Source organism: Cydia pomonella, chromosome 26, assembly GCF_033807575.1.
Source record: "Cydia pomonella isolate Wapato2018A chromosome 26, ilCydPomo1, whole genome shotgun sequence".
Lineage (NCBI taxonomy): Eukaryota > Metazoa > Arthropoda > Insecta > Lepidoptera > Tortricidae > Cydia > Cydia pomonella.
The window spans coordinates 1,068,680-1,094,573 of record NC_084728.1 but is presented as its reverse complement, the minus strand read 5'-3'; the positions used below and the strand labels follow the sequence as shown (position 1 = coordinate 1,094,573).

The 25,894-nt window shown below is 37.2% G+C and overlaps 1 protein-coding gene across 2 annotated transcripts; it reads left to right on the top strand.

The window, feature by feature from the left end:
• The first annotated feature begins 202 nt into the window (after positions 1–202).
• LOC133531888 (uncharacterized) lies at positions 203–25,394 on the top strand. Of its 2 annotated transcripts, XM_061870292.1 has the most exons (20): positions 206–897; positions 1,858–1,917; positions 2,340–2,741; positions 2,991–3,170; positions 3,442–3,557; positions 4,256–4,348; positions 6,767–6,890; positions 8,048–8,101; positions 9,304–9,485; positions 9,783–9,906; positions 10,446–10,514; positions 11,294–11,368; positions 11,928–12,086; positions 13,030–13,117; positions 14,081–14,218; positions 14,724–14,896; positions 16,358–16,586; positions 17,794–17,882; positions 19,972–20,142; positions 21,956–25,394. In XM_061870292.1, the coding sequence occupies exons 1-20, from the start codon at positions 602–604 to the stop codon at positions 23,418–23,420; spliced, it is 4,287 nt and encodes a 1,428-aa protein (XP_061726276.1). In that variant the 5' UTR covers positions 206–601; the 3' UTR covers positions 23,421–25,394. The 2 variants fall into 2 exon arrangements, with proteins under 2 accessions (XP_061726277.1, XP_061726276.1); XM_061870293.1 differs by lacking the exon at positions 1,858–1,917 and having other exon boundaries at positions 203–897.
• Positions 25,395–25,894: the final 500 nt, after the last annotated feature.

Genomic DNA, 25,894 nt, shown 5'->3' with positions numbered 1-25,894 from the left:
TATTTTAGAACAAGTTGACACACCGTATCGTATAAGGCAAATATTTACTATAAACTTTTATATTTTACTAAACACGATTAATATGCTACTTAAATAAATATATCTTGTTTGAATTTAAGGTATGTTTGGATGATTAGTTCAACATTATTTCTAGAAGAATATGAATGAACAAAACGTCGACTTCCTGTTTTTTGAAATTTTCTTCTTGACATCTTCTCAGTTTTCTATTTGTTGTTTTGCGAAAATTTTGTAGTTTTTGACAAACCATTCTTTCTTGCAACTTTCAAGCAATAATACTGTCGGCAATAATCCCAACTTACTTAACTAGTGTTACTAAGATATTTAAAAGTGTCTTAACTACTTTTTGTGGTTGTATATTTCGCTGATAACGCGGTTTATTCCATTTTCCAGAAGTGAGCATACCCACAAATACGAATTTGTATAATACAATATGTTCATGAGAACTATCACTACTTTTCTTCGGTGGTATGAGTAGTAAAAATGTCTAACATCATGCACGTGGAACTTTAGGCATCCTTGAAACATAATAAACAATTTAACTATCAATAAACTTTTGTGCAATTGCGAAAACACTATCAACATGTCTTCAAAAAACCTAATGAAGTTAGAGAAAGCCATGGAATACATGGAACCCATGGAAGTAAACGATTATCTTCAAAAAACACTGGACTTTTTAAAAAGAAACAACAGTGAAGTATACTTTCCCTCCATTTCGCCTTACGTCGAGGCGTTTCTGGTAAATTTGGTCACTGATACAAGGAATCTAAAGAGCAAGGCCTTCAAGCATGTAGACAGAGTGCTTGCCGAGGAGATAATTGAAGTTCTGGAGATGTCTCGTGAGGTGTTTCGTTGGACACACGCTTATGAGAATGGAAAGTAAGTTTAGAAATTTAAAATAATGTCTAATTATATGTATGCATTATTTTATGGTTATTTTTCTATCTATGTATATTTGTATCAATGTGTATTCAAAACATGCATTTCATTAATTTCAGTGATTGTACACTTTTGTTTGTGTTTGTCATTCATTCACCGTTACTTCTGTTTTACTCATTTCCTCAAAGGTTAACTGGAAGAGATCCCATACAGGGATAAGTTCTCCTTTGTTGTATTTAATTTACTCTGTAACTGTGTTTTTCCTGTTTTTATTTCTATGTACAATAAAGTATGTACATACATACATACATACATACAGTTTATATACTTAATTTTATTTAATAAGTAATGTTAGTTAACCCTTCATATGTCTAAGTACTGATCAGTGCGCATGAATTTAAATTCATCGTTTAATACAATATTATTTAAATTTGTTCACACAGATCAGTGCTTAGGGTTCATGCTCAAATCATGCGTGGCTTTTTCGGTTACTTTTTGATATTTGCCCCCCCCCCTACCGCACATAACCCCCTATTGAACCTCGCGTGATTTGTGCACAAGCCCTTACACATACTAGGGGTCAAATAAAATGTAACTTACTGAGAGTAGTTAATGATACTGAAAGCAGTAGACAATTTCATGGAATACTCCTCTGTATTCCATGAAATTGTCTACTGCTGTCCCACACAAAAGTGAATTTACTGAAGATTTGCAGGTATAAGTTTCCTTTTCTGTGACTAATGGTCAAAAATATGCACAGAAAAATAACTGCCTGCTTTAAAGCCGAAAAAAAGTCGCAACACAGGAAATAAAATGTGTCTGTATGGGACAGCCCGTGGAATGCTAGAGCAAGTTACATTATTAAACTCTGTGTAGTTTTTTATTTGAGAAAATAAAGTTATAACTTGCTTGAAACAGGGTAAATTTATGTAAGATTATCTTTGTTTTTTTTTCTTACAGCCTCTTAGTGTACAAAAAGATATTTTCTAATAAGATTAAGAGAAAGCCAGTCAAGCTGAGGTAATGCTTATTTTATTATTGTTATTTTATGTCAAATTTAATTTACCATCTGACTGATTATTTTGCTTATATGTCTCTTAAAATAAATTACAATAATGTAACACTTTTTATACTACTTAGAATCACAAGCTCTTTTACTTTTTCAACCTTACAAGTAGAAGTTTTTAAATTTTCTCCCATTCTATAATTTTTTTTATCCAAAAAAATATATGAAAATAGAAAGCACTCATGTTTCTGAGGTAGTATAAGATAAAATTTCCCAAATATCATAAAAGTGTAGGGCTATAGTTTTATAATGGTCCAGACACATTGTGCACTCATTCCTTCCAAATAAATTAACTTTCATATCAACTAAACTTTGCTGTCTGCTTATCACATGACTGACAACAAGCTTTTCTTCAAATCGATTTAATGTTTCACAGCACCATAGCTGACCGCCTAATCCAAGCTAGAGCTTCAGCTCTCCGACGACCTCACACACGTGCTCCCCTGCATCATCAAGAACCCAACACCATTCAACCCCACTCACATGCAACCCAGTCACGCTCACCCAACCTTCCTCAAAACCAAGAACCCAATAGTATCTTCAAACTTAGATTCCTAGACAAAACTTTATGCTTTGTTAAAAGTACTCAAACCAAGTTGTCCTATGAAGAAATGCCTTTAAGCCAAGCGGAGTATATCTACAATCTGTTGAAGTATCGGGACAAGGATGTTGGGTTCGGGTATAAGTCGCTTTACGCACCGCTTTGGGACGCTATGGAGGAGTGTGGGGATTGTAAGTTTGAGGTGACGCTTAAGGAAACTAGTAGGACAGAGACGGCGTAAGTTTTTATTTGTTATGGTTTTTTCCGTAGTCTGGTAAAATTATGAGATGAATTAAATAGTATTTTCTTAACTTGACTAGGTTAGGTCAAGTTAAGAAACTACTCCTTCACAAGATAACGTGATATTTTTTTTGGTTTGGCTGCAAAAAAAGAACCGAAAAAAAAATCTCAATATACATATGTATACCTACTGGTAGCTGCAAAATAATAGTTTGACCAGTAGTTTTTTTTTTTTTCAAATTTCAGGGTTTTACTGCTTGAAAAAGTACCTAAAAATAGCAACAAATCTAAAAAAGATAAAGAAAAACCTAAGACTAATAATGTTAGTGAGAAAAAGAATAAAGATGAAACACACAAGGACAAGAATGTGTCAAATAGTCCGCATAAAGAAAATAAACATTCTAACATCCAGAATGAGCAGTCTCTGTAAGTATCTGAAAATTTAATCTTATGTTAAGTATTACCAGAGCCTCATTACATTACCCCAACGACGTTTACTTAACTCTTGCACAGGCTGGGCTATCAAAATTGCTGCCAACTTGGTCTAGACGGACTTCCCCACTAATTAAAACAAGAAATATTACTTTGCTAATCCGCGAGAAAATAACGTGCTAGTCAATCAGTGCTAACCCACATTGATCTTAGCAGTCAAAATATTTAGACAGATAAAATGACGGAAATATTGTTTTCTTTTCAGAACCAACAGATTTCTCGACCCGTATTACGCTGACGCCGCAACCACTATACCTTCTCTAAGCCTCCTTTCTAATGTAACTGAGAAATTCTTCAGCAAAACGGTGGTCGGCCTCACAGGTAAATACCTACTAGGACCTACTAGGACTACTAGGATATTCTCATGATCTTCTTCGCGTTATCCCGGCTTTTTGCCACGGCTCATTAGAACCTGGGGTCCGCTTGGCAATTAATCCCAAGAATTGGCGTAGGCACTAGTTTTTACGAAAGTGACTGTCATCTGACCTTCCAACCCAGAGGGTAGTAGTTTAGTTTAGTGTATCTCTCAATACAATGTTCATAGTTAATGTAAAAGGATACATAAGCAATACTTATCGAATATGATCGTCGGATACAATGTGAAATGTAATTATTCAATTAAAATTTAATATTATTACAATACAATTACTAACTACATCTTATTGGAATTAGTCCGGATTCCTCATGGCCGAGGCGGCCCGCGCGTTTTCCTCGCCCGAGTGCGCCGCCTCGGCCGAGGCACGTCTACACTGGCCGTATTGTGCGTGAGGAAGTTGCCTCGCGCGTATGCTCGCTCTGTGTGGACCTGGCTATTTTCCTTCAGCGAAAAGCGACTGGTAAATATCAAATGATATTTCGTACATAAGTTCCGAGAAACTCATTGGTACATAACGGGGTTTGTTCCCGCGACCTCCGGATTGAAAGTCGCACGCTCTTACCGCTAGGCCACCAACTCTTCTAATAACTAGGGTAGCCTAACCTTTGAAAATATTTACTTGTATTGTTTATTATTTTAACAGAGTTTGCGGACAACGAGAATTGCAAGATGAAGACGTTTAGTCAGCTTTCGGAGGGGGAGATCATGTTTGTGAAGGAGGTTTTATCATTTGCAGGTCAGTTAGAAACTTTAGAATAGTGGAGTTGGACAATATAAATGTATTTACCACATCGACGGTTGCAATTTAATTTGAGGTTTTTAAAAGTGCGAGTACTATACTCTGTATCTTTAGGTATTTAAATAAAAGTAAACAAAATCTACCCTCAAATTGCTCCTTAAGCCAGTTGAGGGTAGATGAAAACATTACATGATCAAATAATGATTAAATGATTATTGTCAGGTCGTTGAGTGACAGACCCAGGCGATTTTGTATTCGGTTGGTTAACCAATAAATGTTATAACTACCCGAAAATGTACTTTTTATTTATTTATTCATAAAACAATATTTACATTGTGTTTGAATTATAATTATTATAAAACTACTTAAAACTACATGAACAAAAACAACAAACATGCAACTAATATTAAAATTAAGACATAAAAATACGAAAAGTAACAAAATGGGAATTAGGATTTAATTACAATATAAATGTAGGATGTCAAATTGTAAATTTAGAAAATAAAAACACTATTATAATTTTATATGTTAAAATTTAGTTCATTCACAAATTCCTCTACCGAAGAGTAGCACTTCTCTAGCAAGAAAGACTTCAACTTATTTTTGAAAATTTGGCTATTTGTGACCGACTTGTTTGTTTACTTTTATTTAAATACCTAAAGATATAGAGTATTTTTTTTTATATAAACATAGGCAGGCGTTTGACCACGATCTCACCTGATGGTAAGTGGTTGAGTACTTACTCTAAACAAAGATAATTGATTGTAACAGAGAGGTGAAGTCTAAGAAAAATGTGCCCCTTATACCCATAAAACCAGGGATCGGAACCGGTTTTTTTTGCAAAAACTTCGCAATAATACCGTTTTCGTTCCCATACAAAAAATACCGGTTACCGCTGTACTGCGCCATATGTTTTGCGGTCACTGAATTGTCAAACGTCAACTTTTGACAATCAAAGTTACCGCAAAATGTATGGAGCTGTACAGCGCCATTTCTTTTACCTGTCAAATTCGAAGCAAAAGCGAAATTGTCTTAGATTTTTTTTTATACTACATCGGTGGCAAACAAGCATACGGCCCGCCTGATGGTAAGCAGTCTCCGTAGCCTATGTACGCCTGCAACTCCAGAGGAGTTCCATGCGCGTTGCCGACCCTAAACCCGCCCCCCCCTCGTTGAGCTCTGGCAACATTACTTACCGGCAGGAACACAACACTATGAGTAGGGTCTAGTGTTATCTGGCTGCGGTTTTCTGTGAGGTGGAGGTACTTCCCCAGTCTCTGCTCTAGATCTTACGCATGTTAGTCAATCAATGTATCTTTTCTATAAGTAGATGTCGATCAATTATGACGTAAGAGATGACCGTCATGTAATTTTTAAATATTGTAATCGTATTTTTGGATTTAAGCTAATTATAATAATATCACTGTATATATCCATTAGCATTCGAATATTTACAGTAGCAACAAGAATAAATGAATGAATGACCTGCTCTATAGATATTTAAATTTAGTTATCATTTTTTTTTGTATTCACTGTGTATTGTTCGGTTTTGCTATCCTGTCCTAAATGTAATAGTGTTAATGTTTCTGCTGTCCTTAGCTAGATGTACAAATACGGCGGTGGCAGAATAACAGCATCCGTTTCTGGAAGTCTTTAGGGCCACTGTGCCCAGCCAGTAGGGCTAAGATGGTCGGCTCTTTTTCATTTGTCAGCATGCCTGTCACTTTCTAACAAGTATGTAAGTGCGAATGTGACGGGCGTAGTGACAAGCGATAAAAATGGAACCATGCTGCCACTGCAGAGGCCTTTTGGTGCAGACATTACCTGAGCCACTTTCCCTTTCAACTAGTTTGTAAGCATTATTGTGTACTTTTATTATGTACCTATGTTTAAACTTTTTGAATAAACGTCTTTATTATTATTATTATAAAGTGGTTTGCTAATATACTCATATTTAAATAAAAGTATACAAAAACTACCCTCAAATGGCTCCTTAAGCCAGTTGAGGGTAGATGAAAACTCAAATAATGTAGGTTAAAGTCAGATCGTTCAGTGACAGATCCAGGCGATTTTGTATTTGGTTGGTTAACCAATAATTGGTATAACTACCCAAAAATTTACAACTTTTTTGTTTACTTTAATTAAAAAAAGTTGAACCTGATACAGAGTATAGATCATGAAAGAACTAATAGGTATTCTTTACTATTAATATCGTCAAATGACAAGCAAAAAAAAAAAACAAAAAAAAAACTCGCTAATTACTAACAAATAATTAAAAACAAATCAACCGTATTTGGTAGTAATATGGTTCATTATGGCTTTGAACTTGTGATGGTAATTAGTGAGTTTTGCTTGTCACCTGACGATATTTTCTTCAAAGATTAGTCATATTTTGTTGCAATTTTGTTGTTACAGAAACCCAAACAGTGCGAGACATGTTCATGCCAAGATACCGCATTTTGCTGTGGAAACTAGATCGTGTCGTGAAGGAGGCGTTGATGACTTGCGAGTTGACTTATACCGTCATTGAGAAAGATAGGTCAGTTATAGTAGTGTTAATAGTACATTACGATACAAGTGCCAAAAATAGGAATTATCTATTCGCACATATATCGTACAACGTTTTACAGCACATATGGCCCTTTAAATGTTCGACACCGAAACGTAATATGCTAATTTTCGCACTAGTGCGGTAAAGTAGCACCATATGTACTGTAAAATATTTATTTATTTATACTTTATTGCACATAAAATATTAAGTACAAATGGTGGACTTAATGCCTTAAATACAGATGTGCCGAAGGAAACTTGCCAAAATTGCGAAATTTTCGACGTTGGTCGAGTTTCGGAAACTTCTTATTATTTTGTATGGGGATTGAAAGTTTCCGAAACATAAAATGGAAATTTCTTATATTTCTGTGAAATAATCAAGAAATTTCCGAGTACCATTGCTTGGGTCAAAAAGAGGCGTTTGTTACGTGCAGGCTTTGTACTTGAGAATAAGATATCACAAATAATGGTATATACAAGGTGGCCAAAAAATATGTGCATTGCCAGGGAGGTTTTCGGCTTATACTGAGCAACTTTTTCTATCGGGCCAACCCCCAAATCGCGAAAATAATTTCTTGGCTGTTTCATACATTTTAGCTGGTCCATTTTCTATGGGAGGGTAAATTTTTTTTCGCGGTATCGGGGTTGGTCCCATAGTAATGCACATATTTTTTGGCCATCTTGTATAATAATGGTGATATATATCTCAAATAATGGAGGCCCAATAAGTTGGTGTTCTTCTCTCACTCTCACCGTGCGTATAGATCGTGTCATTCACGAAGACGCGCGCCTCGACTTGTATTGTCAAGTTATTAAAGGTTAGATTTGACAAACTGCGCGTCATCGTGTATTTATGATAGTCGTATTTTGATCCAAAAAGAGCTACAACTTTTTAAAAACTCCGTTTTCTGAACCTACTGGCTTAAGTGAGTGGAGTCAAATTTCAGGTTGTGACTAATCTGTCCCGTCCCGATATTTTTTCCAGATATATCGAAATTTTAGGCATTTATAATGAATACTAATGGTTTTAACTTCCGGGAACAGAAAAATAAATAAGAACAATTCATTATTTGTATTCTTATCATTCTGAATTATTCTGTTATAATAGCAAACTGTTATAATGTCAATTATCTTGTTATTTTTCAGAAGTATGACATGGATAAAAATCCAAAAATCTGCTGACGCAGTTTCAACATCCCCGTGAGTACATACAAAACTAACATCATTACCTTATGTTATATGTTTTTTCTACTCGTTGACTGTAATGGTTTTATTAACACATTCACTGCCGGGAACCCACCTGATGGGCGCTCGTGAACTTTGTTCAGATGCCGGACAACCCGCTGGGTAGTGCGCCGTTTTTTGTCTGGCAGTGAATGTGTTAAGATATCGTATACCAGACTATAATTGCGTACTTTTCATGTATGGGCTCCCAACTAAACTATAATATTAATTTCGATACGCTGTAAAAAATTTACCAATCACGTGCCGCCGCGCTCCTATAGAAAAGAGTAAACGGGCGACAATAGTCGCGCGTTTATGTCTTTTGTATTACATTTCTGTCTACTGAGATATTTCCCAATTTTCATTAATTATTTAGGTTTTGTAGTAAAAATAGTATTATATTAGATGACTCGTAGAAAAAGAATTGTGTACAATAGTGATATAATCAAGCTTTTCAATCTCGTACCTTACTTAGGCAACTTAAAAAGCTCTCTACTATATCATGATTATATAAAATACTATTTTATCCGTTATAGTAACTAAAATAAACTTTAAATTGAATCTGTATCTGTATCTCATGAACCGTGATAGCTAGACAGTTGAATCACACATGATGTATTTCTGTTGCCGCTATACCAACACATACTAAAAAGTACGGCACCCTCGGTGGGCGAGTCCTCGCACTTGCCCGGTTTTTTTTCTCTACACCACCTACTGCATATTTCAAGTTTGTCTCCGCTACCCTAAACATTTGTCTGGAAGAAATCTTATCATAAGAAAGCGCCTGTATTAATTTTATCAAATTGTTTATGTTTCTGTGCATGTATTGCGCATCAGGGACGTATGACGCATTCCCCTACAAGTATCTCTGTCTCTCTCTCTCTCTCTCTCTCTCTCTCTCTCTCTCTACATTTCTATGTGTGTACATTACATGAAACAAATAATTTTGAATTTGAATTGTAAACTGTGTGTGGTGTGCAATAAATAATATTGTATTGTACTTCGTGAAAGAGGCACCGGTAGTTGATGAGTTACCGGTACTGAGCTTAAGTATCGGTACTAACCTTAGGTACCGATACTTTACCAAGTACAAAACATTTACCGAGCACATTGCAAAAAAAATATACCAGTTTATCAACGATATGATACCGGTATTTACTCATATTGTAACTTTCCAGAAACAACGAGTCCTCGGCGCTCCCACCACTAAAGCTTCTCACAAACATAGCCGAGCCCTTCTTCAAACAAACCATTATTGCTCTAACGGAGTTCGCGGACGATTCAAGCGTCTGTAGTCGTACATTCTCTCAACTTAAGGACGAAGAAATACTCTTCATTAAAGATATTAGACAGTTGGCAGGTCAGTTAATATAGAGAATTATACAAATTACCGGTATTTTAGTAACTTATTTTTTTCCGAACTTTACCTTGCATTTATTGTAAATCATAATCATAAATTATTCTATATTTCGTGATAAACTTTAACTTAGTACACATAAAATAGAAACATTACAATGAATATTTATATTTTACCTACCACGTATGATGATAGGTGTTATTTTTTTTTTTGCTTTGTTTTTTTCTGAGTTATGTGTATTCTATTTATTTAAGTATGTATTGTACGGCCCAGTTTCAATACCGGGATGGTCTCACACAGGTAACTCAAAGCACCGCGAATTGTTCGACCCGCACTACCGAGACCTACTCTGGAGACTCAACTACAGCATCAACGAAGCTGCCAAGATCTGTAAGATAACGACGAGCGTCAACGAAAAGGAAAGGTAAGTAATAAGTCCGTCCCCATCCGTATTTTCTCGATAACGTTCGTGTCACTGATCGGCAATGTACTGTACCCCTAGTGTAAATTTATTCGATAGCGTGACGTTGCGTACGGGTTAGTTAGTTTGAGTTTCTAAAACGTCCCGCTTGGCGCGCTGTTTCTAAATCCCATACAAAATGAGACTTAACGCAAACGTACGTCACGTCACGCTATAGAATAAATGTACACTAGGGATTTTAAATAATCAGTCTTCACTATTTACCACATCTGTAACACTATTTGTGACGATTTCAGTAAAAGGTAAGTTCCACATTGTTGGTAGTGAAGAGCTATAAAAAAACGTCAGTTATATTACTTTCTTTAAAAAATGGCAGCAATTTTGATACGGTTTTTGTCTTAACTTAAATATTAGATTTTGAGGGTCCGTTTCGTTCCAAGGCATTTGTTATCCATGTCCCTTTTCAAAATCAAAGGAAAGATTAAAAAGTTATAATAATTTGCAAACGGGAATTATATTAAGAGTTGCTATTTTGATTTCAGAAGCATCACATTAAAGAAAGCTCCAAAATTTGCTACACCAGCACCAGTGCCACCTAAAGTCCAACCAAAGTAAGTAAATAAATAATTAACCCTTGGCTTTTAAATATTTCATTATTTTTCACTACGACGGGACTTAAACGCGTAAAATTAAGTTTTAAATCTACGTCCGACGTTTCGAGGACGGCGTTGTCCCCGCGGTCTCGGAGTAGGCTGGCTAACCACCACCGTCGGAGGTAAATTTAAAACTTAATTTTACGCGTTTAAGTCCCGTCGTACTGAAAACGTTAGTGTTTTAAGAATGGCAAAATTATACAATCATATCCCTGGCTCTGCGGGAGTTGACATATTCAACGATAGACCAGAACAGTTTAAAAGAAAGGTGATGAAATATGTTGGCTCACTGGATATCACAAATAATTCGCCACAGATTCACAGATGACTTAAAAATCCTTAATAAAATATTTATATAAAATATTTGTATATAAGTAGTTAATAATTGTTATCAACTATTTACCGTCATCCTAGTTGTACGAAAAGCATTTGTTAATGTAATGTACTGGTACTAATTAATTTAACCGTAAGATTACTGCATGTTCACTGGTAGAAGACACTTATATAAGATGTGGTTACCTATAATTAGATAAGCATCAGTCCTGATTGTCATATAGATTTAAGAGCATGTAAGATGTATTATCTGTTGGTAATCCTAAATAAATAAAAATAAAAATAAAACTAATGAGTAAAAATCGTGACAGTTTAAATCATTATTTTAAATATTTGTTAATGTATTACATGTACAAACTCAAATTAGATTTACTTTTCTAATTCATGTTTTTTAATAATTTTAGCGTCGCAACAGGAGCCAGGAGCAAATCGATGGTGCCGATGAAAACGAGAGACCGTTCTTTGAGTAAAGACAGATTGTGAGTTCATTATCTAACTACAATTTTAATCCTCTTCCTAGATATAAATAAATAAATATTATATAGGACATTATTACACAAATTGACTAAGTCCCACAGTAAGCTCAATAAGGCTTGTGTTGAGGGTACTTAGACAACGATATATATAATGTATAATTATTTAAATACTTAAATACATAGAAAACACCCATGACTCAGGAACAAATATCCATGCTCATCACACGAATAAATGCCCTTACCAGGATTTGAACCCGGGACCATCGGCTTCGTAGGCGGAGTTACTACCCACTAGGCCAAACTGGTCGTCAAATATACCGAAAAGACAGTTCGTTTTAGTGTCGCGGATATAAAAACACCTCTTAATATGCTTTTCGTAAGTTTACAATCCCTACTTCTATTCTATTCTATGCCTATATATTTTTTAATTTAAGGCATATTTCTACTGACTTTAATAGTTTGTCAGGATGTAATACCTATCGTTATTTTTTCTTTCAAAGAAAGAATCTCAACAGCTGATCCCACTAGTATTCTAAGAAAATATGATTAAAAAAAATTGCAGAATAAAGTTCGAAAAAGGCGGTAAGCCTACCATAGAGATCATAGACCTGACCACAGACGAGGAACCAAGGAAGCAAGAGCGTGGCCGCAGCATGAGCAGGCGAACGGCGAAGCTGCTTGAAGACTTGTCTACTCCTGTCGAGAGCGATATCGGGATGAGGTTAGCAGTATTGTCATTACTAATTAATTCGTATTTTTAATTTAATTTAATAGATATTTTAATTTAATTTATATGAAAATATTTTAATTGTTTGTTGTGTTGTAAATGGATCTTCTCTGAAATAATTGTTTTTTTTTTATTACTATATCTGTATATGTATGTACCATTAAGTTATTAATTACTATAGAGAAGCCATATCAAACAATGAAATTGTCGCAATCGCCACCTGTGCCACGCGACCAAAACGTCGTAAGCGCCATGAAATTCATAGAGAGGTGAGATTTACGCTCCGCTTCCTTTGTTTGTTGTCAACCGTTGTTGGTTTGACAACAAACAAACTCGTGGCGCAAAATACTGGTTATTTTTGCCGGTTCTATGTATACGTAGTTATAAAAGTTCAATGGTATGTACACAGGTTTTTGAGCCAATTACAGATAATAGATTTGGTGCAAGTTTTATACGGACTTTGGTACACATGAATATCAAGAAGTTTAGAACCACAAGAAATTTTCAAAATAAAAATCTCTTTTTTTAAAGAGCTTTTTGTTTATTTTGAGAAAATGGTTTTTTTTTTCAGTATCTCCGGCTTTCATTAGTAACTATTTTGTTCAGGATGGCACGAAGATTAGAAATGTTATTCAGTGGAAAAGCCATGTGAAGTTATGCCACTTCTATGTTCGCGAGTGCACTATTGATTAACCCTGACTGTTGTATATATTTTTTCACTACGTCGGTGGCAAACAAGCATACGGCCCGCCTGATGGTAAGTAGTCTCCGTAGCCTATGGACGCCTGAAACTCCAGAGGTGTTATCGACCCTAACACCCCGCACTCTCGTTGAGCTCTGGCAACCTTACTCACAGGCAGGAACACAACACTATGAGTAGGGTCTAGTGTTATTTGGCTGCGGTTTTCTGTAAGGTGGTGTATTTTATTTGTTGCAGAATGATGTTACTGATGGGGTGGCAGGGCGGCGCGCTGGGGGCTCGCGGCGACGGCATCATGGAGCCCGTCATGCCTAATATTGACCAGGTGTGTATGTGATACCGGTACCGGTATTGTTGCAGTATGATATTACTGATGGGGTGGCAGGGCGGCGACGGCATCATGGAGCCCGTCATGCCCAACATTGACCAGGTGTGTATGTGATACCGGTACCGGTATTGTTGCAGTATGATGTTACTGATGGGGTGGCAGGGCGGCGCGCTGGGGCTCGCGGCGACGGCATCATGGAGCCCGTCATGACCAACATTGACCAGGTGTGTATGTGATACCGGTACCAGTATTGTTGCAGTATGATGTTACTGATGGGGTGGCAGGGCGGCGACGGCATCATGGAGCCCGTCATGCCCAACATTGACCAGGTGTGTATGTGATACCGGTACCGGTATTGTTGCAGTATGATGTTACTGATGGGGTGGCAGGGCGGCGCGCTGGGGGCTCGCGGCGACGGCATCATGGAGCCCGTCATGCCCAACATTGACCAGGTGTGTATGTGATACCGGTATCGGTATTGTTGCAGTATGATGTTACTGATGGGGTGGCAGGGCGGCGCGCTGGGGGCTCGCGGCGACGGCATCATGGAGCCCGTCATGCCCAACATTGATCAGGTGTGTACGTGATACCGGTATCGGTATTGTTGCAGTATGATGTTACTGATGGGGTGGCAGGGCGGCGCGCTGGGGCTCGCGGCGACGGCATCATGGAGCCCGTCATGCCCAACATTGACCAGGTGTGTACGTGATAGCGGTATCGGTATTGTTGCAGTATGATGTTACTGATGGGGTGGCAGGGCGGCGCGCTGGGGGCTCGCGGCGACGGCATCATGGAGCCCGTCATGCCTAACATTGATCATGTGAGATACCAAATACTATATACCGGTAATATCGGTATTGATTAACGAATATCTACACCTACACCTGTAATATTTAATATCTGGGAGACCGAGCTTTGCTCGGAAAACATGAATTTGTCTATATTTTACGTTGTTTGCAGCCTAGAAGAGGTGGGCTGGGCCATGTGCCCCCTCCTAAAATAGTTCCTCGCAAGCCGATCGACTTCCGGCTGATGCTGCTCCACAACTTGCTCGATTTCCTGTTACACGATGAGTGGAGAAAGGAAATTCTGTTTAAGGTGGGTATCATTATTAAATTTAATGTCATAAATAAATAAAATACTACAATACAATACTTTTTATTGCACACCTCACATAGTTTACAATAAATGGACAGAAACACAAAGACAATTAGATAGAGGTAACAACCGGCGGTCTTATCCCTTAAGAGCGATCTCTTCCAGACAACCTTTGGGTATCGGAGACAATGAGGGTAGACCGAGCGCAGTCTACACATCTTTGACACCCACCCACTATCTCCAGTTACTCGTGAACAAGATGCTTGTAACTGCGTCGAAATATCGGGAGCTCAAAATATGGCTTTTTTTCACAATCCATAACTCCCGTGGGAACAATATAGGCATTTGTCCTTCAGCACACCTGCATGAAATAAGATCTTTTTCGAGCGATTGTGATGAAAACAATATAAAAAGTTCATATCCCGGTCGATTTAAGTCTAGTGAAACTAACCGTGAAATTCAAAACTGTTAAACAGACAAGTAATATAACTTTTCTTATCCCCAGGAACCCCTAGTAGAGAGAGAGCGAAAGTTCCTCCACTTCCTCCTCACATCCGTGAACGGTCATCATAACATACAGTTAACTGAGAAGGAGAACGAGCTCAAAGCGAAAATCTACTGCAGACTCGCGGACTATCCTAGCATGGAGCTCAGGGGCGACATCTCTAAAGATCTCAAGTAAGTAGCCTTACTAAATTGACCGAGCGAAAGCGAACGTCTCCGGTTCAGCTCGGGCTTAGTGAATTTGTGTAATAATGTCCTATAATATTTATTTGTGTAATATTGTCCTATAATATTTATTTATTTAAATATAAGACTATAATGCAGGTTCGAATATAGAAACCACCACGGCAGAGTTCGAGACGTTTATTGTCAAGAAAATCGCACCACAGTAAATATTACAGAACAGTACGGCAATCTAGTACTAAAAGTAAAAAAATAACGAACCTATAAACAGTAAGCAACAAGCGTAAATTATTATTGTGCAAACATTAACATTAAACAAGGCTAGCGTTTAAGAAAACTAAAAGTTTACAATGAAAAATAATAGTGCAGAGCAAGCGAAACTAAAATAATGCTAAGCGTTTAGAAAATCAAATATATGCAAAACAAGTCAACAGAGTTTATGTTAAGATTTTAACTTTAACAAATAAGCGGCAAACTAGAACTTAGCGTATGAAACTATTTAAAGGCACAACATAACAAAAGAGACTAACTAAATGTTACAACTTACGGTTTACTTAACCTAACATGCATACGAAACGTAGTGCAATGCCAAAAAGATATCCCGTGCTACGGAAGTATCGATTAGCGCAACTACTCCTAAGTACAAAGTGTACGTCCTAGCAGTTAGATAAGTACGTCGCGGCTGACCGGCACTGTACCGTGCTACGGAAGCAATACCGGGCGGTCGCGATGCTTTGCTCGTCAAGTCAGCTACTCCGTCCCATGTCAATGTGATCGGATCGCTGCGCGAGACAAACTGGGCGAGCCGAGTGTGAGTGATCTGTCGATACCCCCCGTCAGGGGGGGTATGAGGGGCCGCTACCGCACAATGGCTGCGGCGGCTGTCGCGGGTCGCTTCCCCACCGACTGGTGGGGTGGTCTGTTGGCCGTCATTTTGGGGACGGTGTGGGCAGCTGGTGTGGGCCAGCTCTTCGCTACCGATCGTTATCCAACCCCACGGCCCCTAACCTGGTGATACCGTTTGAGCGGGGCCAGGTTATGGAGCCGCGGAGAAGGCGACCGGCAGCTTAGCTGGCGTGTGTGGCGTGTTGTATCCGATTGTGGTGTGGTGTGCAGTGCTGGTCAGCTACTGCTGGTGTAGAAGGGCTCGGGGCAAGTCCCGAGCCCACCTCTCTGGAGGTCTGGTGTTGTGGTGTGGCGCGATGTCCCGAAGATAACTGGGCGAGCCGGGGCCGCGCTGTGCCTTATAAAGGCCAGGCGCGGGCGACCGTGCGGGCTGCGCGCGCGCGGGGTAAGGCGGGTTCCTACGATACCGGGCGCATCAAGTAACACGTATGACTAATATTATTACTCCGCGCGGTGGTTTCTTTTACGTTGCATTACAAGACTTAAAAAGAAGGAAAGTATTTAATCAGAAATGTTTAAATCGTGACACCAATTTTTTTTTCACAGAACAGTAACCCTACAAAAACTCCTGGACCGTCCGCTGCGGGCGCTCAACATCAAAATACCAAAACCAAAGAATCAGAACCAGCCCCAGAACCAACCCCAGCCCCAGCCAGCCCCTAGCACCCCCAAAACCTCTAAAGCTGATGTAGACATTGTCATATCTGCAGCTGATGTCACGAGGATCATACCGCACATAGATATCACTCGGATGGAAGTCGCGGCTACTCCACAGGTACCTATTTTTAACACGCTTTTATTAGGTTGACCTGTATGTTTCGACGACCGGTTTGGCCTAGTGGGTAGTGACCCTGCCTACGAAGCTGATGGTCCCGGGTTCAAATCCTGGTAAGGGCATTTATTCGTGTGATGAGCATGGATATTTGTTCCTGAGTCATGGGCGTTTTCTATGAATTTAAGTATTTATAAATATTTATATTGTATATTATATATATCGTTGTCTAAGTACCCTCAACACAAGCCTTATTGAGCTTACTGTGGGACTTAGTCAATTTGTGTAATAATGTCCTATAATATTTATTTATTTATGTAACTAACTATGTAATGGAATCTAATAATAATAAATAAATAATAAAAAGCTTTATTTAATTCCATAAAAATTATAAGTTACAATTGAGGACAATTTGAGAAATCATTAATATAAAATAAAATAAATAATAGTAGTTTTGAATTTCAATGTATACATTAGATTCTCATGCAATAATGCAGAATGGAATCTAAGGTAACTAATTTAACCATCTTCCAAGGATCGTAGCGTCATGAAAGGCAGTTGTATGTAGTTCTGATGACAATACAATAATATGGTACTGTCGAACTGATCTGATGATGGAGCCGGAAGATATGAACTGGAACTTCATGACGGAACATCGTATCATAGCTGTGTTTGGATTTGTTAGAAAAGTCTTGTAATGAACTTTGACCACGATTAGGTTTCAAGGTCTGATGATGAAGCCTTTTTGGTTTTTACGTGCATTTATAAAAGCGTGTTTTTTAAACTATTAATTTATTATTGAGGGTTCCGTATCTAAAGGGTAGAACGGGACCCTATTTTTTTTTTCTTTTATTAAGAAACAAACGGTCGTTTACAATATGCGGTATTATTAACTATTGCATTTTAAAGCTAGACCTACGGTTTCCTTAATTAAATATAAGAGTGCTAGATTTTATTCTATTACCAAAGAGAATTTTTAAAAAGAGGTGTATCGTCGAAGAAAACTTTGTAGCGACATAAATTTACTGCCATCTTTCGACACGTAATTAAAACTTTTGGAACGCCTTTTGACTTCGATTATTATTCTTTCACTGATATGTGTTCAATTTATTAAATATCAAAATGTGGTGGTGAAGAAAATGCTTTCGTATTTCCTCGCTAACGCTTCGATCGATAAACACCTGATAAAGATCGATGAGTAATATTGCAGGCGATCAGGAAGAGAGCCCTTCGGTTGCTGTACCTGACGAAACTAGCAGAAGCACTGAGCTGGGATTGGTGGGAACGGATTACGTTTCAGTAAGTTATGGATGCATTATTTTTTTGTGGTTTATCACTTAAAGCCTTGTAAAAAAACACTTACTTGAATTACAAATGCAAATATAAAACAGCGATATATATATATATATATATACACTCACACATATTCAAATCCCGTACATCACCAGCTACCTTAATGCACCCAACCACAATGACAACAGCACAGCAGATGACACATGTAAACAGTTACAATCACACGATACGCTAACCACTTGACTGTAATATTGTAATACAAATAGTTCTTTGCGCATTACTGTTGTTTCATAACTGCTCATCATTTTACATAAGTTTTGTTTTCGTTGTAAGTAAAAATGCTTAACGGCTCAGAAAAGATCAACATGTAAATACTTTGTCAGACCTCTACAAAAAGGGGCCAAACTGAAAACCAGCGCTGGACGCCAGTCTAGCATATGCTGAGCTTGGTACCCACAGCCAACATGTCTTGCTAATATTTACCATGATGTTTAATTTTCATGTTATAGGTACAGTAGCGGCAAATAATCTGACATATTTATTTCAGATATAATCATTTTTTAATGATTTCTCAAAAACAGCTTTAGCAATTTCGATGAAATTTTATAATATGAAAACGGAAATTTGATCAAACTAGGGTTCCTTTTTAAAATAATTATTTAATTATCCATATGTGTGGCAAAATAAGCAGATGCAAATTCCGAGTTGTTTCCTTATGTTAGCTGGTAGAATTGACTTTGAAATTATGATTTTGAATGATTTTTTTATTACCTACATTTATTTTTTTTGGTATTTCATAATTAGTTCCTAATTTTCCTCGCGTTGATGTGGTGAAAATTTCTGTGTTTCACTCAGAGGCTAAGTTTGTTTAACCCTCGTGCCTTGAAACCCTCGCAACGCTCATGATTCCACTTCTCGAACTACTCGCTACGCTCGTGGTTCAATTTTGCAATCTTTCGCTGGTTCGGGTATCAATATTAGCACGTGCGTTTAAATTATACAAATAAACTTGTTTTATACACTAAACCATGACATGACTCAATCTGAGTTGAACACGTAAGAAACAGCATACTATTACCGTGAAACATATTACTTTTTAAGAATATTCACATTATCATACATAAATTAATTAATATATAATAAAAATAATTCAGCCTATATACGTCCCACTGCTGGGCACAGGCCTCCTCTCATGTGCGAGAGGGCTCGGGCTATAGTCCCCACGCTAGCCCAATGCGGGTTGGGGACTTCCCATACACCTTTGAATTTCTTCGCAAATGTATGCAGGTTTCCTCACGATGTTTTCCTTCACCGAAAAGCTAGTGGTAAATATCAAATGATATTTCGTACATAAGTTCCGAAAAACTCATTGGTACGAGCCAGGATTTGAACCCGCGACCTCCGGATTGAAAGTCGGACGTCATATCCACTCGGCCACCACCGCTTAATTAAATACGTCAAATTATAACAACAACGCCATCTATTAGCGTTATAGTGCCTAGCTGACCGTGACAACAACTTTGCCCCCTTATAAAACAAATAACTATTTCACCACACCAGCTGATAAAGGCTCTCATGATAGTCATGATACTTCGAAAACTAATGAGAAAGTTGCATTTAATCCACAAGCGGCAAAGTAATTAGATGCGAGTTTTGAGTTGTTTCCTCATTTTAGCTGTAGGAATTTAGAAAGAAAGAAAGAAAGAAAGAAATGACATTTATTCCATAAAGCACACATACACAGGACAAGAAGATGAAAGAAATAAGATAGAAAGATAATGACTTATCATTCATCAACAACAAACAACTCAAATGTTTCATGTTCTTAAACAACAAAACAAAAACAAAAAAAAACAACAGATATAAATTATGTACACATTAAAATCCGAAAATTACACACTTGGGTCCAGCAATGTGTGCAGTAGGGAAAAGACCCTGTCTCAGCATATTGTTGCTATTCGCAAACGAGGCAAATTGCAACGCTGTCATTCTGCCAAGGCCTTGGGGAGTGACATATAAATATTAATAAATAGGTTTATATAGTAATATAAATAGGTATTAAAATTTACTATTTCTTTCTTTCTTTAACTCTCAGATATAAAGAAGGCGGCATCCCAAAGTGTATAATAACGTTCATGCGCACTGTCGTGGTGCACCTCAACAACGGCGACCGCTGCCTCGCGCTGCACGGCGCCGAGGCCCCGCTGTTCGGGGCCTTGCTGGAGGCCAGGGGGGCCTCGCTCGCTGTGAAGTTTGAGCCGAATTCGTAAGTATTAGTCGCTAATCGGGAAAGCCGACTATCCGGCCACGTTTGTAGTCGGCAAAAAGGCCGAATAGACGGTTTATTATTTCTTGCAGAAAAATAGAATATAAACGTAATAAACAGCCAATATTTAGCTTATGTTTTATACCTGTTTTACTCGTCTCATATTTATACTTATGTATTAATAATGCATCATACCAAAGAGAATATGAAATAGAGGAGTATAGATGTCGACTACGAAAATAATATGGGCAAAGGGCACTGTGAATGTCGTCTCGCTTTGTGTGGTAGGACACAGCATAACGGATGTCATTCCAGATCTAGAGCAGAGGCTGGGGAAGTACCTCCACCTTACAGAAAACCGCAGCCAGATAACACTAGACCCTACTCATAGTGTTGTGTTCCTGCCGGTGAGTAAGGTTGCCAGAGCTCAACGAGGGGGCGGAGTGTTAGGGTCGGCAACGCGCATGAAACTCCTCTGGAGTTGCAGGCGCCCATAGGCTACGGAGACTGCTTACCATCAGGCGGGCCGTATGCTTGTTTGCTACCGACGTAGTATTAAAAAAAAACGCATTGACCGCCAGCATCATGGGCGGGACTGAGGGCCTACCGCTAAAACCGAAAGTCGACATTTCGGTATTTGCCTCTATCGCTCTTGCATATTTGAGCGATAAAGAGGCAGACAAAGAATATAATTACGCGGAACAGGCGGGCCAATGAACGAAATTCTTTGGGCTTAGCGTCCTCACTTTAGCAACGCGACGACAGAAAGTTAAAACTGTCAATTTTATGTAAACAAAAACTTTTGCTTGTAAAACGTTTTCAACTGACTGCCCTAAGGAGCTTATACACACACCATGATGCGTATACAGAAATGACCATTTACAATTAAATTCAAATCGAGTATGTCAATAAGCAATACAAAGTTATAAAATAAAAATGCTGTCCCCAATTTTTTTTTTACACACCTAAGACTAATTAAATCTAAACGCACACCAGGCTAAAGCGCTGGTGGCCTAGCGGTAAGAGCGTGCGACTTGCAATCCGGAGGTCGCGGGTTCAAACCCCGGCTCGTACTAATGAGTTTTTCGGAACTTACGTACGAAATATCATTTGATATTTACCATTTTCGGTGAAGGAAAACATCGTGAGGAAACCGGACTAATCCCAACAAGGCCTAGTTTACCCTCTGGGTTGGAAGGTCAGATGGCAGTCGCTTTCGTAAAAACTAGTGCCTACGCCAAATCTTGGGATTAGTTGTCAAGCGGACCCCAGAGTCCCATGAGCCGTGGCAAAATGCCGGGACAACACGAGGAAGAAAAAAAAACACACGATTAATGATGATAAAATTCGTTAACACTATAAAAGGGTTTATCCATCAAGTATTTTAAGACATGCATGACATACAGATGTAGTGAACAAGCCTTTGCCATCGTATTTTCTCGTTCGTGTTTGTCATGCTAATACTACAGGCAACCGCAGTACTTTTTGTACTGAGACTGACTGAAATAGCAGAATACGTTCGTGTTTCCGTGAAAATACGATGGTAAATGATATTTACTACATTTGGAGTTAAGATAAGGCAGAGGGAATATATTTCCCACCTGGTTTTGAACTTAATTTCAAAGTGATGAGGTCACTAAGGTTCTATTTTAAATAATTTCTGACACGGGTTCTTGTTAAGTGTTTGTTGTTTTATCTAATTATCTCTATCATATCTTGAGGTGTATGCCACTATTAAAATATACCGATATTGTCATATATTTCATAAGACCTAGAATGTTATATTATTAGTTTTCTCATTTAATTGTTACAGAAAACTAATTTTTACCAGGACGCGCATTATCAAAGAAGAGAGCTTACCAAATAATTTTCCTAAACTCAAAGTCAGCGACAAAAATAACGATACCAAATCAGTCAATAATAATCAACAAGTAAATAATAATATTATTAATGAAAAGATAACTCCCCGTGATAAAGATACGCCAAAAGAAGTAAATACCGTGAATATGGTTGGAAACGTAGAAAGTTCAAAATGTAATGGAATTGTGAGTGCTAGCAATAAAATTGACGTACCCGTTAAAGATAATGTTATATATAAGAAATCTCGTAAAAATGATGATCTAGATGAAAATAACATATTTGTTCAGGCAATCGAGAATGCCCCGAAAGACGTTAATAATAATAAAGATGATTATTATACTCAAAAATTTTATGAAAACGCTCTAGGGAGAACAAGTCCAGAGACTAATAATGTTGAAAATAAAACCATTGATGAACATAAGAGTATAACTGTGCAGAACGGTAATTTGAAAGACTTAAAAGCACAATACAATAACAATCTGATTGAATCAACCGAAACTAAAATAGAAGGATTGGAGATTATAATTGAAACCGATGTTATTATAGAACGTAATAAAGATAAGGAAAATTATATTTTGATGAATATTGAAGAAATTAAGAAGGAAAAGACTGAATTTGAAGCTGATAATCTTAATATAGCCGGACTATCTGATTTAGATAAAGATATACGGGATTTAGAGATGACTATTTTAAGTGCAGATGCTGATGTTGCTTGTCATGTGAAGACAGAAAATGATTCTAATGATTGTGCTGGTGATTTAGAAATGACGATTTCAGAGACTGATCTCAGCTTTATAATAAAGCAAGAAAACGACGACTCTAATATAAGTGGTAAAAGATCTCATAGTAATTCAATTTGCTCACAAGAACTCGACCCTAAAAAAACTAAAATTAACACAGAAAGTGATGAAAATTTAGTGATGATCAAGCCAAAGAATCCAGACGACATATTGACGGAAGATATTATAAAAGAAGTACAAACAGTGATGGCTAAAGAATTAGATAAAGCTGGTGGGTTTTTACCGCTACTTAAATGTCATGGCACTCAAAATGGCGGACTGATGTACAGTTGCCATGACGAGGACGATGTTGCCTGGATAAAAAAAGTAATCAGTGATGCCAACTTAGATTTAGAAATCGTTCCTAATAAAGATTTTAGTTTAAAAAAGAGAAATCGAGAGTTGCTTATCAAAATTAACAGTTATATTCCATTGGATACTAAGCAAATATTTCGTAAATTTGAAATATACAATACAGGCTTAGATACTAAATTGTGGAAGGTTTCTTACAAACAGGCATCTAGTACTTTTGTTATTTTTACAGTTACTGTAGACGAGAAATCTTTCAAGTATATTTCTGATGAAAATTTCTCTCTGTACTGTGGTATAGATAAAGCTCAATTTAGTATTATTTATTAAATTACCTTATTGTACCTGATTTATGTAAGTTTAACACTACCTCGCCATATTGTTAAGTAAAGAATATATTTTATTCTCACAGTTATATTCTCTATAACTAATAGAAACTACAAGTTTTATTTGCGAGCAAATGCGAAAGTTATATTTAAAGCCAATACTTTGCATTTAACTGTGACCCATAGAGACATAAAATAAACATAAAGACATTTACCCCTTATTCATAATACTTTACGAGCCTGATTTAGTTAAATTATGTTTTATCCTTTTCTCACAAATATATAAGTCAAAATAACAGATAAAGACAAACGATTAATAGCTAATTCAGGCCAGTAACGCGTTTATGAATAACGCCATTAAACTCTACTCTAAAAGTAGTAGGTACACATGATCGTGGTAGGTACCCGTATTTTTGATTAGATCGTACCGGATTTCAATTTCTTTTTGTTTGAAAGTTGTTTGAAGTTCTAGTAAGTTTTGGCATTTGAATGTGTGCATTATAATGACAAAAAAAAACTTTATCTGTATATTATGTATACGCGACATTTTCGTAGATCTTTTCCATGAATGCTAGGTACTAAGACTTAGAACGCACTGCGATTAATTTCTTGTGGTTTCAGTCTTGCAAGTGCGTGCGCTTATGAATCATGCCCTACGTTACACTATTTGCGGTTCAGAAACCGCAAGAAATTAATCTCAGTGCGTTCTAAGCCTAATAAAGTTCTAAATTAGAGTCTTTGAAAATATTCTAAAACTCTCCACGTTTTTCACAATGAATAAATACCTAATATTGGAATGGATAATATGCAAAGCGCTGTCTTTCTAAGCTTTTTAGTTATATTTTGGGCGAAAAGTCTGACGGACTGTAATAATGTTGATTATGTACTTGTTGATTTTTAATTTAAGTTTAGAATATTAAAGCCATAAGAACATTGCGGTGTAATGTTGTACCACTTGCCTTATATTATGTTGTGTGCGCAAAGCGCCATGTTATTTTCATAGTTCGTAAGATAAGTTTTTAATTTTTCAGTCGCACTATTATATTACCGGAATAACTGTACCTATTTATACCTATCTTATTTTACCAATATTGTAGGTATAAAAGTAAACTTAAGTTTTTTTTAAGCGAACGAAATAGCGTAAAGGCTGGAAAATAGATAATTATTAATACCGGTATCAAATACCAAAAGTTACATCAAAAAGAACCAATCAGAAAGCAGAATAACGATGAAGTAGAACATGTTTTGAAAAAACGGTACAAAAAATTTCTACTTAATTTTGAATGAGCAAAGTTTGTGCCATATAATTTGTATATTGTATCTACACATTTGCTGGATTAACTTTCATAAATAAATATAATAAATAACATTTCATTTTTAGGCTGATTATCTGCAGTACTTTTTATACACCATTTTTATGAATGGCCGAGTGGACATGACATCCGACTTTCAAACCGGAGGTCGCGGGTTCAAATCCCGGCTCGTACCAAAGAGTTTTTCTGAAGTTATGTACGAAATATAGTTTGATATTTATCACTAGCTTTTCTGTGAAGAAAAACATCGTGAGGAAACCTGCATTCATCTGCGAAGAAATTTAAAGGTGTATGTGAAGTCCCCAATCCGCATTGGGCTAGTGTGGGGACTATAGCCCGAGCCCTCTCGCGCATGAGAGGAGGCCTGTGCCCAGCAGTGGGACGTATATAGGCTAAATTATTATGAACATAACACTAATTACAGGTAATGGTTACAATATAATAATGTAGCATTTTATTCAAATTACACCTAAGTTTTTGACATTTTTTACTGACGTTTTTTTAATGTTATAAAATTCTTGTTTTTTTATTGTGCCACTACCGATATACCACTAAATCTCACCGGTGCCTTACAGTACAGCAGCGTCGTAAACTAAGTGTTAGAAGTTACGTTTTTGTTCTTTCTGTTGATTTCTTGGATAACAAATAAAAGGATGTCCAATGAATATTATGGTATTTTCTTTGTCAACATCATCATTTTCACCCCTCAATAGTTGCAACATGAAAGCTATGACATAAAACGGCAGGTCTTAAGAGCCCTTAATCCTTGGAGCGTTCTCCGATTTCACGAAATAACGCTCGATAGATGGCGTTGGCGCTCGGTACGCGAGCGCCGGCAACGCGACGCGCGTTTCAATGCAGACTAGAATAATCTTGATAGTTTTCAATATAATTTCAAGCAACATTAATTTTAGTGTCATATGATATCATATGGGCACTCTTTATTTTATTGTATATGCACAGTAGTTTTTTTTTTAAATGTACACTACTACTAAGTGTACAGACTACAGAGTGTACTATAACCCTTGCTCTTTATTCTGTCTCTTTCACACCAATGGAAAATGAAGAAGTTACTAAATGACTGCAGGTATAAATAAAGTATATTAGTGCGATAGAGAGACAGATAGTGTTTCGTTGTCGTATCGTAAACGATTGGCATGTTGGC

What these genes read in the sequence shown, in the direction of transcription:
- LOC133531888 (XM_061870292.1), top strand. Translation starts at nt 602, where the DNA reads ATGTCTTCAAAAAACCTAATGAAGTTAGAGAAAGCCATGGAATACATG. An exon ending in ACTAGTAGGACAGAGACGGC is followed by an intron (nt 2,742 to 2,990) that starts GTAAGTTTTTAT and finishes TTCAAATTTCAG; the next exon opens with GGTTTTACTGCTTGAAAAAG. An exon ending in GACGCAGTTTCAACATCCCC is followed by an intron (nt 8,102 to 9,303) that starts GTGAGTACATAC and finishes GTAACTTTCCAG; the next exon opens with AAACAACGAGTCCTCGGCGC.